Source organism: Anolis carolinensis, chromosome 1, assembly GCF_035594765.1.
Source record: "Anolis carolinensis isolate JA03-04 chromosome 1, rAnoCar3.1.pri, whole genome shotgun sequence".
Taxonomy (NCBI): domain Eukaryota; kingdom Metazoa; phylum Chordata; class Lepidosauria; order Squamata; family Dactyloidae; genus Anolis; species Anolis carolinensis.
Genome location: NC_085841.1, coordinates 231,679,289 through 231,691,978, shown reverse-complemented (window position 1 = coordinate 231,691,978; position 12,690 = coordinate 231,679,289). Strand labels below are relative to the sequence as shown.

The 12,690-nt window shown below is 49.5% G+C and overlaps 1 protein-coding gene across 1 annotated transcript in view; it reads right to left on the bottom strand.

Moving 5' to 3' along the window:
* LOC103279158 (von Willebrand factor D and EGF domain-containing protein) overlaps window positions 1-12,690 on the bottom strand; it is a 368,122-nt gene that overhangs the window by 209,092 nt on the left and 146,340 nt on the right. Inside the window, exon 11 of the mRNA XM_062966717.1 lies at window positions 12,266-12,480. Within this exon, the coding sequence (XP_062822787.1) occupies window positions 12,266-12,480 (215 nt within the window). The remainder of the gene's footprint in view (window positions 1-12,265; window positions 12,481-12,690) is intronic.

Here is a 12,690-nt window from a genome sequence, read left to right as displayed (position 1 = left end):
CGGTCTAGTAGATCCGAGATTAAGGGCAGGGGATAGCTGTTCCGCTTAGTGATATTGTTCAATGCTCTGTAGTCCACCACCAAGCGTAATTCCCCTGACTTCTTCTTCACAAACATCACTGGGGAGGCGGCTGGGGATTGAGAGGGTCTGATGAATCCCTTGCGAAGGTTTGTCTCTATGAATTCCCTGAGAGCTTCTTGCTCTGGTTCAGTCAAGGAGTAGAGATGCCCTCGCGGGATCGGGGCCCCCTCCACCAAGTCAATGGCACAGTCATAAGGTCTATGTGGGGGTAATTTTTCGGCTTCTTTTTCATTGAATACATCCCAATACTCGGAGTACTTCTTTGGCAAGGTGATAATGGGCTCGGTGTCTGTGGCATGGCAGACCTTGGCTACGAGGCAATGGTTTTGGCAGTACTTTGAAGCAAACTGCAGTTCTCTGTTGGACCAGGAGATGCTTGGGTCGTGAAGTGTCAGCCATGGAATCCCCAAAATCACAGGGAAATGGGGAACCTCAGTAACAAAGAAGGAAATCTCTTCCATATGTTCCCTTATCCACATCCTGGTGGGTTCCGACCACTGGCTTACGGGGCCCGTCTTGAGAGGGCGGCCATCGATGGCTTGCACCACACGGGCATTCTTGAAGTCATGATATTGTAATCCCAGAGAGTCGGCATACTCTCTATCAATGAAATTGTTGGTAGCTCCTGAGTCTATCATGGCGTGGATCATGACGGGTCCCTTTTTTGCTGACCATAAGGTGACCACTAGAAGGAACAGGACCCCGGTTGGCGGCTCTTGAATGGGTTTCTTGACCGGGTTGGCGAGCCTCTCTACGCCCGGTCGTTGGCTTCCCCCGCCGGCTGTGTGCCAGCCGCCTCAGACGCCTTCGTCTCCGTGGAGGACGCCGCCGCAAGACGGGCGGGGGGCTTCCCTTTGGCTGGGCACTCTCTGGCGAAGTGGCCCCCATTCCCGCAATACCAACAGAGATTTAGGCGTTGGCGGCGGGCCTTCTCGGCGGCATCTAATCTGGGACGCACATTGCCCAACTGCATCGGCACCTCCTCGCTCCCTCTGGGGTATGGGAATGGTGGTGGGGGTCTCCACACTGGACGCGGCTGAACGCTGGCGGGAGCGGGGGGTTTTGCCCCAGCTCTACCGCTCTGGCCTCGTACCCACTGTTTCCTGTTGGCAATCATGACTTCAGCCCGTAAACATTGATCGATGAGTGCTTCAAGCGTTTGGGGAGGATCCACCTTGGAGATTTCCTCCAGCATTTCAATGTTGAGACCCTCCCGAAATTGTCCTCTGAGGGCAACATCGTTCCAGCCGGTGTTGTGGGCCAGCACTCGGAACTCGGCTATGTACTGAGACATGGGTCTGTCTCCTTGGAAGAGGCGGCGGAGTTTGTGCCCGGCTGCCTCCAAATTGTCCTCGATTCCCCAGGTCGCCTTAAGGTGGTCCAAGAAATGTTGCGCTGACCTTAGATGTGGGGAGGCTTGGTCGAACAGAGCCGTCGCCCAGTTAGCCGCTGGCCCGTCTAGGAGACTGTAAATCCACGCCACCTTGATGTCTTCCTGGGGAAACTCGGCATCACGGGCCTCTAGATAAGCTTGGCATTGGCGACGGAAAACATGAACCTTAGAAGCTTCTCCAGTAAACTTGGTTGGCAACGCCATGGCCGGGAGACGGATTCCGCGTTCCTTCAAACCCTTTATTTCCCCATCCTGTGCATTGAGCTTATCACGGATTCGGTCCACCTCATCCTTGTCGATGGTGTAGGTAATCGGCTGGCCGCCCGGTCCAGGTCCGGCTCCGGTAGACATTCTGGCCGAGGTTAATTGGTGCTTAGGGTGGCGGAGTCAAACTGTCACGACCCAGGCTACAGAGCACCAATAACCATACGCAGAGGCCAGATTCTATCTAATATCTTTATTAAGGAAATATATAAAGTTAATAAAAGCAAATGTAAAAGTTAGTCCAGAAGCAGACCTTTCAGGAAAGGTCAAAATTAGTCCAAAGAAACAATGTCCAATATGAAATATTAAGGTCCAAAGTTGTAATCCAATAACCGAAACACTCACTTTGCCAGGCAAAGTGAGGGGAGATGACAAGGTCCTTTAGTCCATAAACTTGAGCAAGGCTAGGAATTAACTTGATACTTGAAAACAAGGCTTGAATCGTGGCACAAGGTAACAAGGAACAAGAACAAGATCCGTGGAATTACTTGGTAAAATCCGTGAAACAAGGCAAGGCTTAGTCCTGGAAGGCGAGGCAAGGTCCGTAGGTAAACAAGGCTGGGAAACAGGAACGAAGGCTTGAAAACAAGAACAAGGCTTGAACAGGAACGAGGCTTGGATCGGAGCGCGCTGTCCAGACACAACTCGCTCCGGAGGCTGACGAATTGACTCCGCAAAGTTACTCCGCGGGTAAAACACCTATATAGAGTCTAACTTTCCCGCCGAGAGCAGTTCTCTGGGAACCAGAAACGAAAGCTAATCTCTGAGACCAGATGTTTGACTCCTTAAAGATTCTCATGGAAAGCAGGCTTAATTGGCTAAATTCTTAGCAATTATTCTAGCACTCCTGCGGGAGGCCGCTTCCAAACCTCTCTGTTGTTTACAAAACTCATGGCGAGAAAACACAGGAGATGTAGCCTCAGTGTTTGTTTGACATACTTCTGGAACATAACCCTCTTGCAGGTGCAAGGTTCCCAGATCTGGCTGGGAAGAATCTGTCTGGGAAGAATCCAGTTCTGACTGGGAAGGTAAAAAACCCAAGTTTTCTTCTTCATCAGGCATCACAATGTCATGAGCAGGACTACATGGCCCATGGGTCATCACACTTGTGGAACCCACTGCCAAGACTCTACTTTGAAAAACAATCATACTCATATCATACTATGATATGAATTCAGCAGTCACCCTGTTTCTTTAGGTATGCCAGGCCTTGCAGGTGCATCTACTAGTGGCAAGCTGAGATCCCAATGTTACCAAGATGGAAGTCTCTTCATGGCCCCTTCTTAGCTCTGGCACCCGAGCGTCAGTTGGAGATGGTGGGAGGGGCCTCCAGCTGATGCAAAGAGACAAGATGGAAGTCTCTTCATGGCCCCCTCTTAGCTCTGGCACCCGAGCGTCAGTTGGAGATGGTGGGAGGGGCCTCCAGCTGATGCAAAGAGACAAGATGGAAGTCTCTTCATGGCCCCCTCTTAGCTCTGGCACCCGAGCATCAGTTGGAGATGGTGAGAGAGGCCTCAGCCGATGCAAAGAGACAAGATGGAAGTCTCTTCATGGCCCCCTCTTAGCTCTGGCACCCGAGCACCAGTTGGAGATGGTGGGAGGAGCCTCAGCCGATGCAAAGAGACAAGATGGAAGTCTCTTCATGGCCCCCTCTTAGTTCTGGCACCCGAGCGTCAGTTGGAGATGGTGGGAGGGGCCTCCAGCTGATGCAAAGAGACAAGATGGAAGTCTCTTCATGGCCCCCTCTTAGCTCTGGCACCCGAGCATCAGTTGGAGATGGTGAGAGAGGCCTCAGCCGATGCAAAGAGACAAGATGGAAGTCTCTTCATGGCCCCCTCTTAGCTCTGGCACCCGAGCGTCAGTTGGAGATGGTGGGAGGGGCCTCAGCCGATGCAAAGAGACAAGATGGAAGTCTCTTCATGGCCCCCTCTTAGCTCTGGCACCCGAGCGTCAGTTGGAGATGGTGGGAGGGGCCTCCAGCTGATGCAAAGAGACAAGATGGAAGTCTCTTCATGGCCCCCTCTTAGCTCTGGCACCCGAGCATCAGTTGGAGATGGTGAGAGAGGCCTCAGCCGATGCAAAGAGACAAGATGGAAGTCTCTTCATGGCCCCCTCTTAGCTCTGGCACCCGAGCATCAGTTGGAGATGGTGGGAGGGGCCTCAGCCGATGCAAAGAGACAAGATGGAAGTCTCTTCATGGCCCCCTCTTAGCTCTGGCACCCGAGCGTCAGTTGGAGATGGTGGGAGGGGCCTCCAGCTGATGCAAAGAGACAAGATGGAAGTCTCTTCATGGCCCCCTCTTAGCTCTGGCACCCGAGCATCAGTTGGAGATGGTGAGAGAGGCCTCAGCCGATGCAAAGAGACAAGATGGAAGTCTCTTCATGGTCCCCTCTTAGCTCTGGCACCCGAGCGTCAGTTGGAGATGGTGGGAGGGGCCTCAGCCGATGCAAAGAGACAAAATGGAAGTCTCTTCATGGCCCCCTCTTAGCTCTGGCACCCGAGCGTCAGTTGGAGATGGTGGGAGGGGCCTCCAGCTGATGCAAAGAGACAAGATGGAAGTCTCTTCATGGCCCCCTCTTAGCTCTGGCACCCGAGCATCAGTTGGAGATGGTGAGAGAGGCCTCAGCCGATGCAAAGAGACAAGATGGAAGTCTCTTCATGGCCTCCTCTTAGCTCTGGCACCCGAGCATCAGTTGGAGATGGTGAGAGAGGCCTCAGCCGATGCAAAGAGACAAGATGAAACTCTCTTCATGGCCCCCTCTTAGCTCTGGCACCCGAGCGTCAGTTGGAGATGGTGGGAGGGGCCTCAGCCGATGCAAAGAGACAAGATGGAAGTCTCTTCATGGCCCCCTCTTAGCGCTGGCACCCGAGCGTCAGTTGGAGATGGTGGGAGGGGCCTCCAGCCGATGCAAAGAGACAAGATGGAAGTCTCTTCATGGCCTCCTCTTAGCTCTGGCACCCGAGCATCAGTTGGAGATGGTGAGAGAGGCCTCAGCCGATGCAAAGAGACAAGATGAAACTCTCTTCATGGCCCCCTCTTAGCTCTGGCACCCAAGCGTCAGTTGGAGATGGTGGGAGGGGCCTCAGCCGATTCAAAGAGACAAGATGGAAGTCTCTTCATGGCCCCCTCTTAGCTCTGGCACCCGAGCGTCAGTTGGAGATGGTGGGAGGGGCCTCCAGCCGATGCAAAGAGACAAGATGGAAGTCTCTTCATGGCCCCCTCTTAGCTCTGGCACCCGAGCGTCAGTTGGAGATGGTGGGAGGGGCCTCAGCCGATGCAAAGAGACAAGATGGAAGTCTCTTCATGGCCCCCTCTTAGCTCTGGCACCCGAGCATCAGTTGGAGATGGTGAGAGAGGCCTCAGCCGATGCAAAGAGACAAGATGGAAGTCTCTTCATGGCCCCCTCTTAGCTCTGGCACCCGAGCGTCAGTTGGAGATGGTGGGAGGGGCCTCCAGCTGATGCAAAGAGATAAGATGGAAGTCTCTTCATGGCCCCCTCTTAGCTCTGGCACCCGAGCGTCAGTTGGAGATGGTGGGAGGGGCCTCCAGCTGATGCAAAGAGGCAAGATGGAAGTCTCTTCATGGCCCCCTCTTAGCTCTGGCACCCGAGCATCAGTTGGAGATGGTGAGAGAGGCCTCAGCCGATGCAAAGAGACAAGATGGAAGTCTCTTCATGGCCCCCTCTTAGCTCTGGCACCCGAGCGTCAGTTGTAGATGGTGGGAGGGGCCTCCAGCTGATGCAAAGAGACAAGATGGAAGTCTCTTCATGGCCCCCTCTTAGCTCTGGCACCCGAGCGTCAGTTGGAGATGGTGGGAGGGGCCTCCAGCTGATGCAAAGAGACAAGATGTAAGTCTCTTCATGGCCCCCTCTTAGCTCTGGCACCCGAGCATCAGTTGGAGATGGTGGGAGAGGCCTCAGCCGATGCAAAGAGACAAGATGGAAGTCTCTTCATGGCCCCCTCTTAGCTCTGGCACCCGAGCATCAGTTGGAGATGGTGAGAGAGGCCTCAGCCGATGCAAAGAGACAAGATGGAAGTCTCTTCATGGCCCCCTCTTAGCTCTGGCACCCGAGCATCAGTTGGAGATGGTGGGAGGGGCCTCAGCCGATGCAAAGAGACAAGATGGAAGTCTCTTCATGGCCCCCTCTTAGCTCTGGCACCCGAGCGTCAGTTGGAGATGGTGGGAGGGGCCTCCAGCTGATGCAAAGAGACAAGATGGAAGTCTCTTCATGGCCCCCTCTTAGCTCTGGCACCCGAGCGTCAGTTGGAGATGGTGGGACGGGCCTCCAGCCGATGCAAAGAGACAAGATGGAAGTCTCTTCATGGCCTCCTCTTAGCTCTGGCACCCGAGCATCAGTTGGAGATGGTGGGAGGGGCCTCAGCCAATGCAAAGAGACAAGATCGAAGTCTCTTCATGGCCCCCTCTTAGCTCTGGCACCCGAGCGTCAGTTGTAGATGGTGGGAGGGGCCTCAGCCGATGCAAAGAGACAAGATGGAAGTCTCTTCATGGCCCCCTCTTAGCTCTGGCACCCGAGCGTCAGTTGGAGATGGTGAGAGAGGCCTCAGCCGATGCAAAGAGACAAGATGGAAGTCTCTTCATGGCCTCCTCTTAGCTCTGGCACCTGAGCGTCAGTTGGAGATGGTGGGAGGGGCCTCCAGCTGATGCAAAGAGACAAGATGGAAGTCTCTTCATGGCCTCCTCTTAGCTCTGGCACCCGAGCGTCAGTTGGAGATGGTGGGAGGGGCCTCCAGCTGATGCAAAGAGACTAGATGGAAGTCTCTTCATGGCCCCCTCTTAGCTCTGGCACCCGAGCGTCAGTTGGAGATGGTGGGAGAGGCCTCAGCCGATGCAAAGAGACAAGATGGAAGTCTCTTCATGGCCCCCTCTTAGCTCTGGCACCCGAGCATCAGTTGGAGATGGTGAGAGAGGCCTCAGCCGATGCAAAGAGACAAGATGGAAGTCTCTTCATGGCCTCCTCTTAGCTCTGGCACCTGAGCGTCAGTTGGAGATGGTGGGAGGGGCCTCCAGCTGATGCAAAGAGACAAGATGGAAGTCTCTTCATGGCCTCCTCTTAGCTCTGGCACCCGAGCATCAGTTGGAGTTGGCGGAAGGGGCCTCCAACTGATGCAAAGAGACAAGATGGAAGTCTTTTCATGGCCCCCTCTTAGCTCTGGCACCCGAGCGTCAGTTGGAGATGGTGGGAGGGGCCTCCAGCTGATGCAAAGAGACAAGATGGAAGTCTCTTCATGGCCCCCTCTTAGCTCTGGCACCCGAGCGTCAGTTGGAGATGGTGGGAGGGGCCTCCAGCTGATGCAAAGAGACAAGATGGAAGTCTCTTCATGGCCCCCTCTTAGCTCTGGCACCCGAGCGTCAGTTGGAGATGGTGGGATGGGCCTCCAGCTGATGCAAAGAGACAAGATGGAAGTCTCTTCATGGCCCCCTCTTAGCTCTGGCACCCGAGCATCAGTTGGAGATGGTGAGAGAGGCCTCAGCCGATGCAAAGAGACAAGATGGAAGTCTCTTCATGGCCCCCTCTTAGCTCTGGCACCCGAGCGTCAGTTGGAGATGGTGGGAGGGGCCTCCAGCTGATGCAAAGAGACAAGATGGAAGTCTCTTCATGGCCCCCTCTTAGCTCTGGCACCCGAGCGTCAGTTGGAGATGGTGGGAGGGGCCTCCAGCTGATGCAAAGAGACAAGATGGAAGTCTCTTCATGGCCCCCTCTTAGCTCTGGCACCCGAGCGTCAGTTGGAGATGGTGGGAGGGGCCTCCAGCTGATGCAAAGAGACAAGATGGAAGTCTCTTCATGGCCCCCTCTTAGCTCTGGCACCCGAGCATCAGTTGGAGATGGTGGGAGAGGCCTCAGCCGATGCAAAGAGACAAGATGGAAGTCTCTTCATGGCCCCCTCTTAGCTCTGGCACCCGAGCATCAGTTGGAGATGGTGGGAGAGGCCTCAGCCGATGCAAAGAGACAAGATGGAAGTCTCTTCATGGCCCCCTCTTAGCTCTGGCACCCGAGCATCAGTTGGAGATGGTGGGAGAGGCCTCAGCCGATGCAAAGAGACAAGATGGAAGTCTCTTCATGGCCCCCTCTTAGCTCTGGCACCCGAGCATCAGTTGGAGTTGGTGGGAGGGGCCTCCAACTGATGCAAAGAGACAAGATGGAAGTCTCTTCATGGCCCCCTCTTAGCTCTGGCACCCGAGCGTCAGTTGGAGATGGTGGGAGGGGCCTCCAGCTGATGCAAAGAGACAAGATGGAAGTCTCTTCATGGCCCCCTCTTAGCTCTGGCACCCGAGCATCAGTTGGAGATGGTGAGAGAGGCCTCAGCCGATGCAAAGAGACAAGATGGAAGTCTCTTCATGGCCCCCTCTTAGCTCTGGCACCCGAGCATCAGTTGGAGTTGGTAGGAGGGGCCTCCATCTGATGCAAAGAGACAAGATGGAAGTCTCTTCATGGCCCCCTCTTAGCTCTGGCACCCGAGCGTCAGTTGGAGATGGTGGGAGGGGCCTCCAGCTGATGCAAAGAGACAAGATGGAAGTCTCTTCATGGCCCCCTCTTAGCTCTGGCACCCGAGCGTCAGTTGGAGATGGTGGGAGGGGCCTCCAGCTGATGCAAAGAGACAAGATGGAAGTCTCTTCATGGCCCCCTCTTAGTTCTGGCACCCGAGCGTCAGTTGGAGATGGTGGGACGGGCCTCCAGCTGATGCAAAGAGACAAGATGGAAGTCTCTTCATGGCCCCCTCTTAGCTCTGGCACCCGAGCATCAGTTGGAGATGGTGGGAGAGGCCTCAGCCGATGCAAAGAGACAAGATGGAAGTCTCTTCATGGCCCCCTCTTAGCTCTGGCACCCGAGCATCAGTTGGAGATGGTGGGAGAGGCCTCAGCCGATGCAAAGAGACAAGATGGAAGTCTCTTCATGGCCCCCTCTTAGCTCTGGCACCCGAGCATCAGTTGGAGTTGGTGGGAGGGGCCTCCAACTGATGCAAAGAGACAAGATGGAAGTCTCTTCATGGCCCCCTCTTACCTCTGGCACCTGAGCGTCAGTTGGAGATGGTGAGAGAGGCCTCAGCATGTCAGCAGCTTAAAAAATCACCATTATTTATATGAACAGCTGCATTTTCTGTGTGATTAAGAAGCAACACCAAAATCTTTGGCAACTTCTGTAAGGTAAGTATAATATCCATATTAGTGAGGAGAACTGAAGGTAATAAGATGCTGGTTCCAGCCTGCTTTGCAGTCTGACAGAAACTCCCTGTGTCACCTTGGAGGATGAACGGCCACTCCTCCCCATCCTTTCATCCTCCTTCACAGATGATGGGACACAGAATATGCAGGAATGACCACCAAACATCAACTGGGGGGAGAGGATAAGAAGGGACAGTCATCCTGCATCCTTGGACCACCTGAGCCCTAGGGGCATGGGATGGCTGTTAAGACAACAGCAGCCAGTTCTCCTGGTCTGGACAGGCCCTGCTTCTCACTTCAAGAGTCAGTTTTCTCCTGAGTTAGATTACCTTAAGGTGAAAGACATGTTGAGTAGCATTTCCTGGATTAAATCAGATCAGTTCCCATGCACTTTGTAGGTGCCCATGATCTGATACAGCCTCACACTTGTGGATACTAAACCATTTTAAGAGCTCCTTATCTTTTTAAAATTGCTTTATCCTTTTATTCAAATTTGAATAGTTTTATTGTTATTAGTTTAATTCTATTTAAATATTTACCTTTTGTGTGTTTTAACTATTCTTTAAAACTTTATTCCACTTTTAATGCCATTCTTAGTAGGAAAGCTGCATGGTGATGATGGCAGCGACGATGACTACAATGATCTTGAATGTGTTCCAAATCTATATTGCACAAATAAATCCTAATGATTAAGTATTGGCCTTGATATTAAAGACACAGTTATTAAAGATTTTTGTCACTTGCGTGAATGATAAAGTAGCTTTTTCCTCCCTTTGGGAAAAGAACAGCAGTGTGCACATACTGCTGTGAACAGGATAAGCTAGTAATTGTAATCCCATGTCTCTCAAAAGTGTAGATAGAGAGGTAAGAAGTTGTCTTCTGGTCTACGTATGTGACATACTTGTGGAACTCATATGCAATATATTATACAAGGTGAACAGTGTTGAGAGGTCACATGTGGCCTCTCTTTTTAAAAAAGAGCCTGGAGGGATGGGCTTACTCTACAGATTTTTATAAACAACAGAAATAAATAATTACCAATTTCTAACAAAACTCCAGAGCTGACAGCAGAAGATAGCAATGCTGGGGTAATCACTGGCATACATGCCAAGTACATCTGGCTTCTGTATTGGGCTGTGGAGTATACTGTAACCAATGGCCACAGCTGGAGTTCCAAAGATCAGAACAGATGTAGAGAAGAGGAGGTTCAAATCACTGTGTGAAAAACTATAAGGATAAACATTGGGGGTTCTATCATGACCTGGCAATTCCAGTTTGTTTGTTTGTTTATTCATATCCCATTCTTATGCCACAGAGGCTGTCAGAGCAGCCAACAAATTGTTAATTTGACAGTTTGCTGCTCTCAGGCTTGCAAGTCTAAATAAAACATGACACACAAAGAAAATTGAATGGCAGCAAGGAAAGGGATTATGTCCAGCAGATAATGCTAATTTTAATTCCCAAAGTTTTCTTGGCACTGCTTACTTTTGATCCTGAGGCTTGTCAAAGGTGACCCATGAGTGAGGATTCAAATTCTGGTCTGACTCTCAACCACTATACTATGCTGGCTCTTGTGCTGGATCTGTGGACTTAATGACTTGGTAATTGCATGAACTGCATTTCTGTTTCTTGCACATTTTCCCTAGAGCATCTAATCATGTCAAGAGGAGTAATTTCATATTTTACAATCAAGGGTTGTGTTGTCCTCTGAACTTATATTTCATTGTTCAGGAAAAAAAATTGGAGTGAAAAAATAGCTTGGACAAATAACATCATTGGAACCCTAATATGAGATTCAGACAACAGAATTCTTTGCACTTTTTCATGCCAGACGCAATCTATATAGACAGTTCTTATTTGAGGGAAGATTGCAAGGGCAGATTCATACTTCACTATACCAATAGGAACAGTTTCCTCTCCTTCCTGTACTACCAAACAACATATGACCTGCCCAGTGTCGCTTTCCTCTAATTTAGGTGGGAATAGAACCCTGAAGTAGGGATTGCTGAATTCCTTGGATGCTACCACAAGAATGGACAGCAATGATACTTAGACCATGGACAGTGGAGCCGCCATATCTCTAGAAACTATTTTATTAATTTTCAATTATATATATATAGTACTATATATATATATAGTACAAAAGAAGCCATACTGCAGTGGCAAAAGCAATCTTGGGTAAAACTTTCATTTCATGATGCGGTAAGAGCCCAGTCATAATCGCATTCATTTCTAATTCAGAATCTAGATAAGTGTCAGATATGTGTAAGATATTTTACAAAATAACCCGATATCATTTCAAGATGGCACATATGTGTGCCCACTACTAAAAAGATTCTATTTTTACAGTATCTGAATGTTTAAATCTGTACAGAGGGATTATTAATTTAAGTACAGTAGAGTCTCACTTATCCAACACTCGCTTATCCAACATTCTGGATTATCCAACACTTTTTTGTAGTCAATGTTTTCAATACATCGTGATATTTTGGTGCCAAGTTCGTAAATACAGTAATTTCTACATAGCATTACTGTGTATTGAACTACTTTTTCTGTCAAATTTGTGGTATAACATGATGTTTCGGTGCTTAATTTGTAAAAGCATAACCTAATTTGATGTTTAATAGGTTTTTCCTTAATCCCTCCTTATTATCCAACATATTCACTTATCCAACGTTCTGCTGGCCCGTTTATGTTGGATAAGTGAGACTCTACTGTATTTATTTTAGATGCTATATTGGCTTTTGTTTTTTTGAACAATGGCGTCAATGGGTACTGTTTATTTTAGTGAATGTACATCCAATATTATTGTTTTATTCTACAAATTTTGTCACGTCTTGTTGGAATCAACTATTGAACTCCACAGTCACACAGTTGTAATCACTGTTAAGGAATTAAAGAGAAAATGGAGACTCTTTGTACATTTTATAAGAAGTTTGAATGTTTCTGTGAAGGATAGGAACTCTGGTTTCAAACAGCTGAGGCCTCTTCTAAACTGCCATATAAAATCCAGATTATGTGCTTTGAACTGGCAGTATAGACTCATATAATCCAGTTCAAAGCAGAAAATGTGGATTGACCTGGATTATATGGCAATGTAGAAGGGGCCTGAGAAAAGCAGTGACTCAGTTGATTATACGGACTATTTGAGAATAGGAAAGCTCTTTTTACCAGTAATTGAGAGTGCTCTCTATGCATACTCATTTGAGGGATCTCAACATGCATTTCCTTTTGTCAGTGTAGGATAATACTCTATGTTGGACCTTTTTATAATGAACTTGTATAGAATGCTTTTGTAATGCTGGCTTATTTTTCAATGCCTCCCTCACTATCGAAAATCTTACCTCCAAGTTTCTATGAAGTCTTCTTCAGATGAGCTATTCTTGTGAGACTGGAGAGGGCTCCCATCAGTCCTGTGGAAGTCATTCTGACTATTTCTGTCAAAGATGCCACATAAACCTCTGGTGCTGTTAAAATCAATGCTTGGTGCCCTTACTGTCAAACTCATTCCCCAGTCACTTACATCAGCTCGAACAAATGCGCCTGAAGGGAATGAGATCTGAAAAAGCAGAAAATCTGTTGAATAGAATGCATCTGAAAATATATATTGTTTTTCTACTTATAAAGAATTCCTATACTCAAATGTATCAGTATGAAAATTATGGGGAACATTGGAGAGACTTAAGGATGCCTACCACCACTGCAGTGATACCTCTAAATTTTAGCCAGGTTTTGAGTGCAGATAATTGTCTAAAGCCAAAAAGAAGCC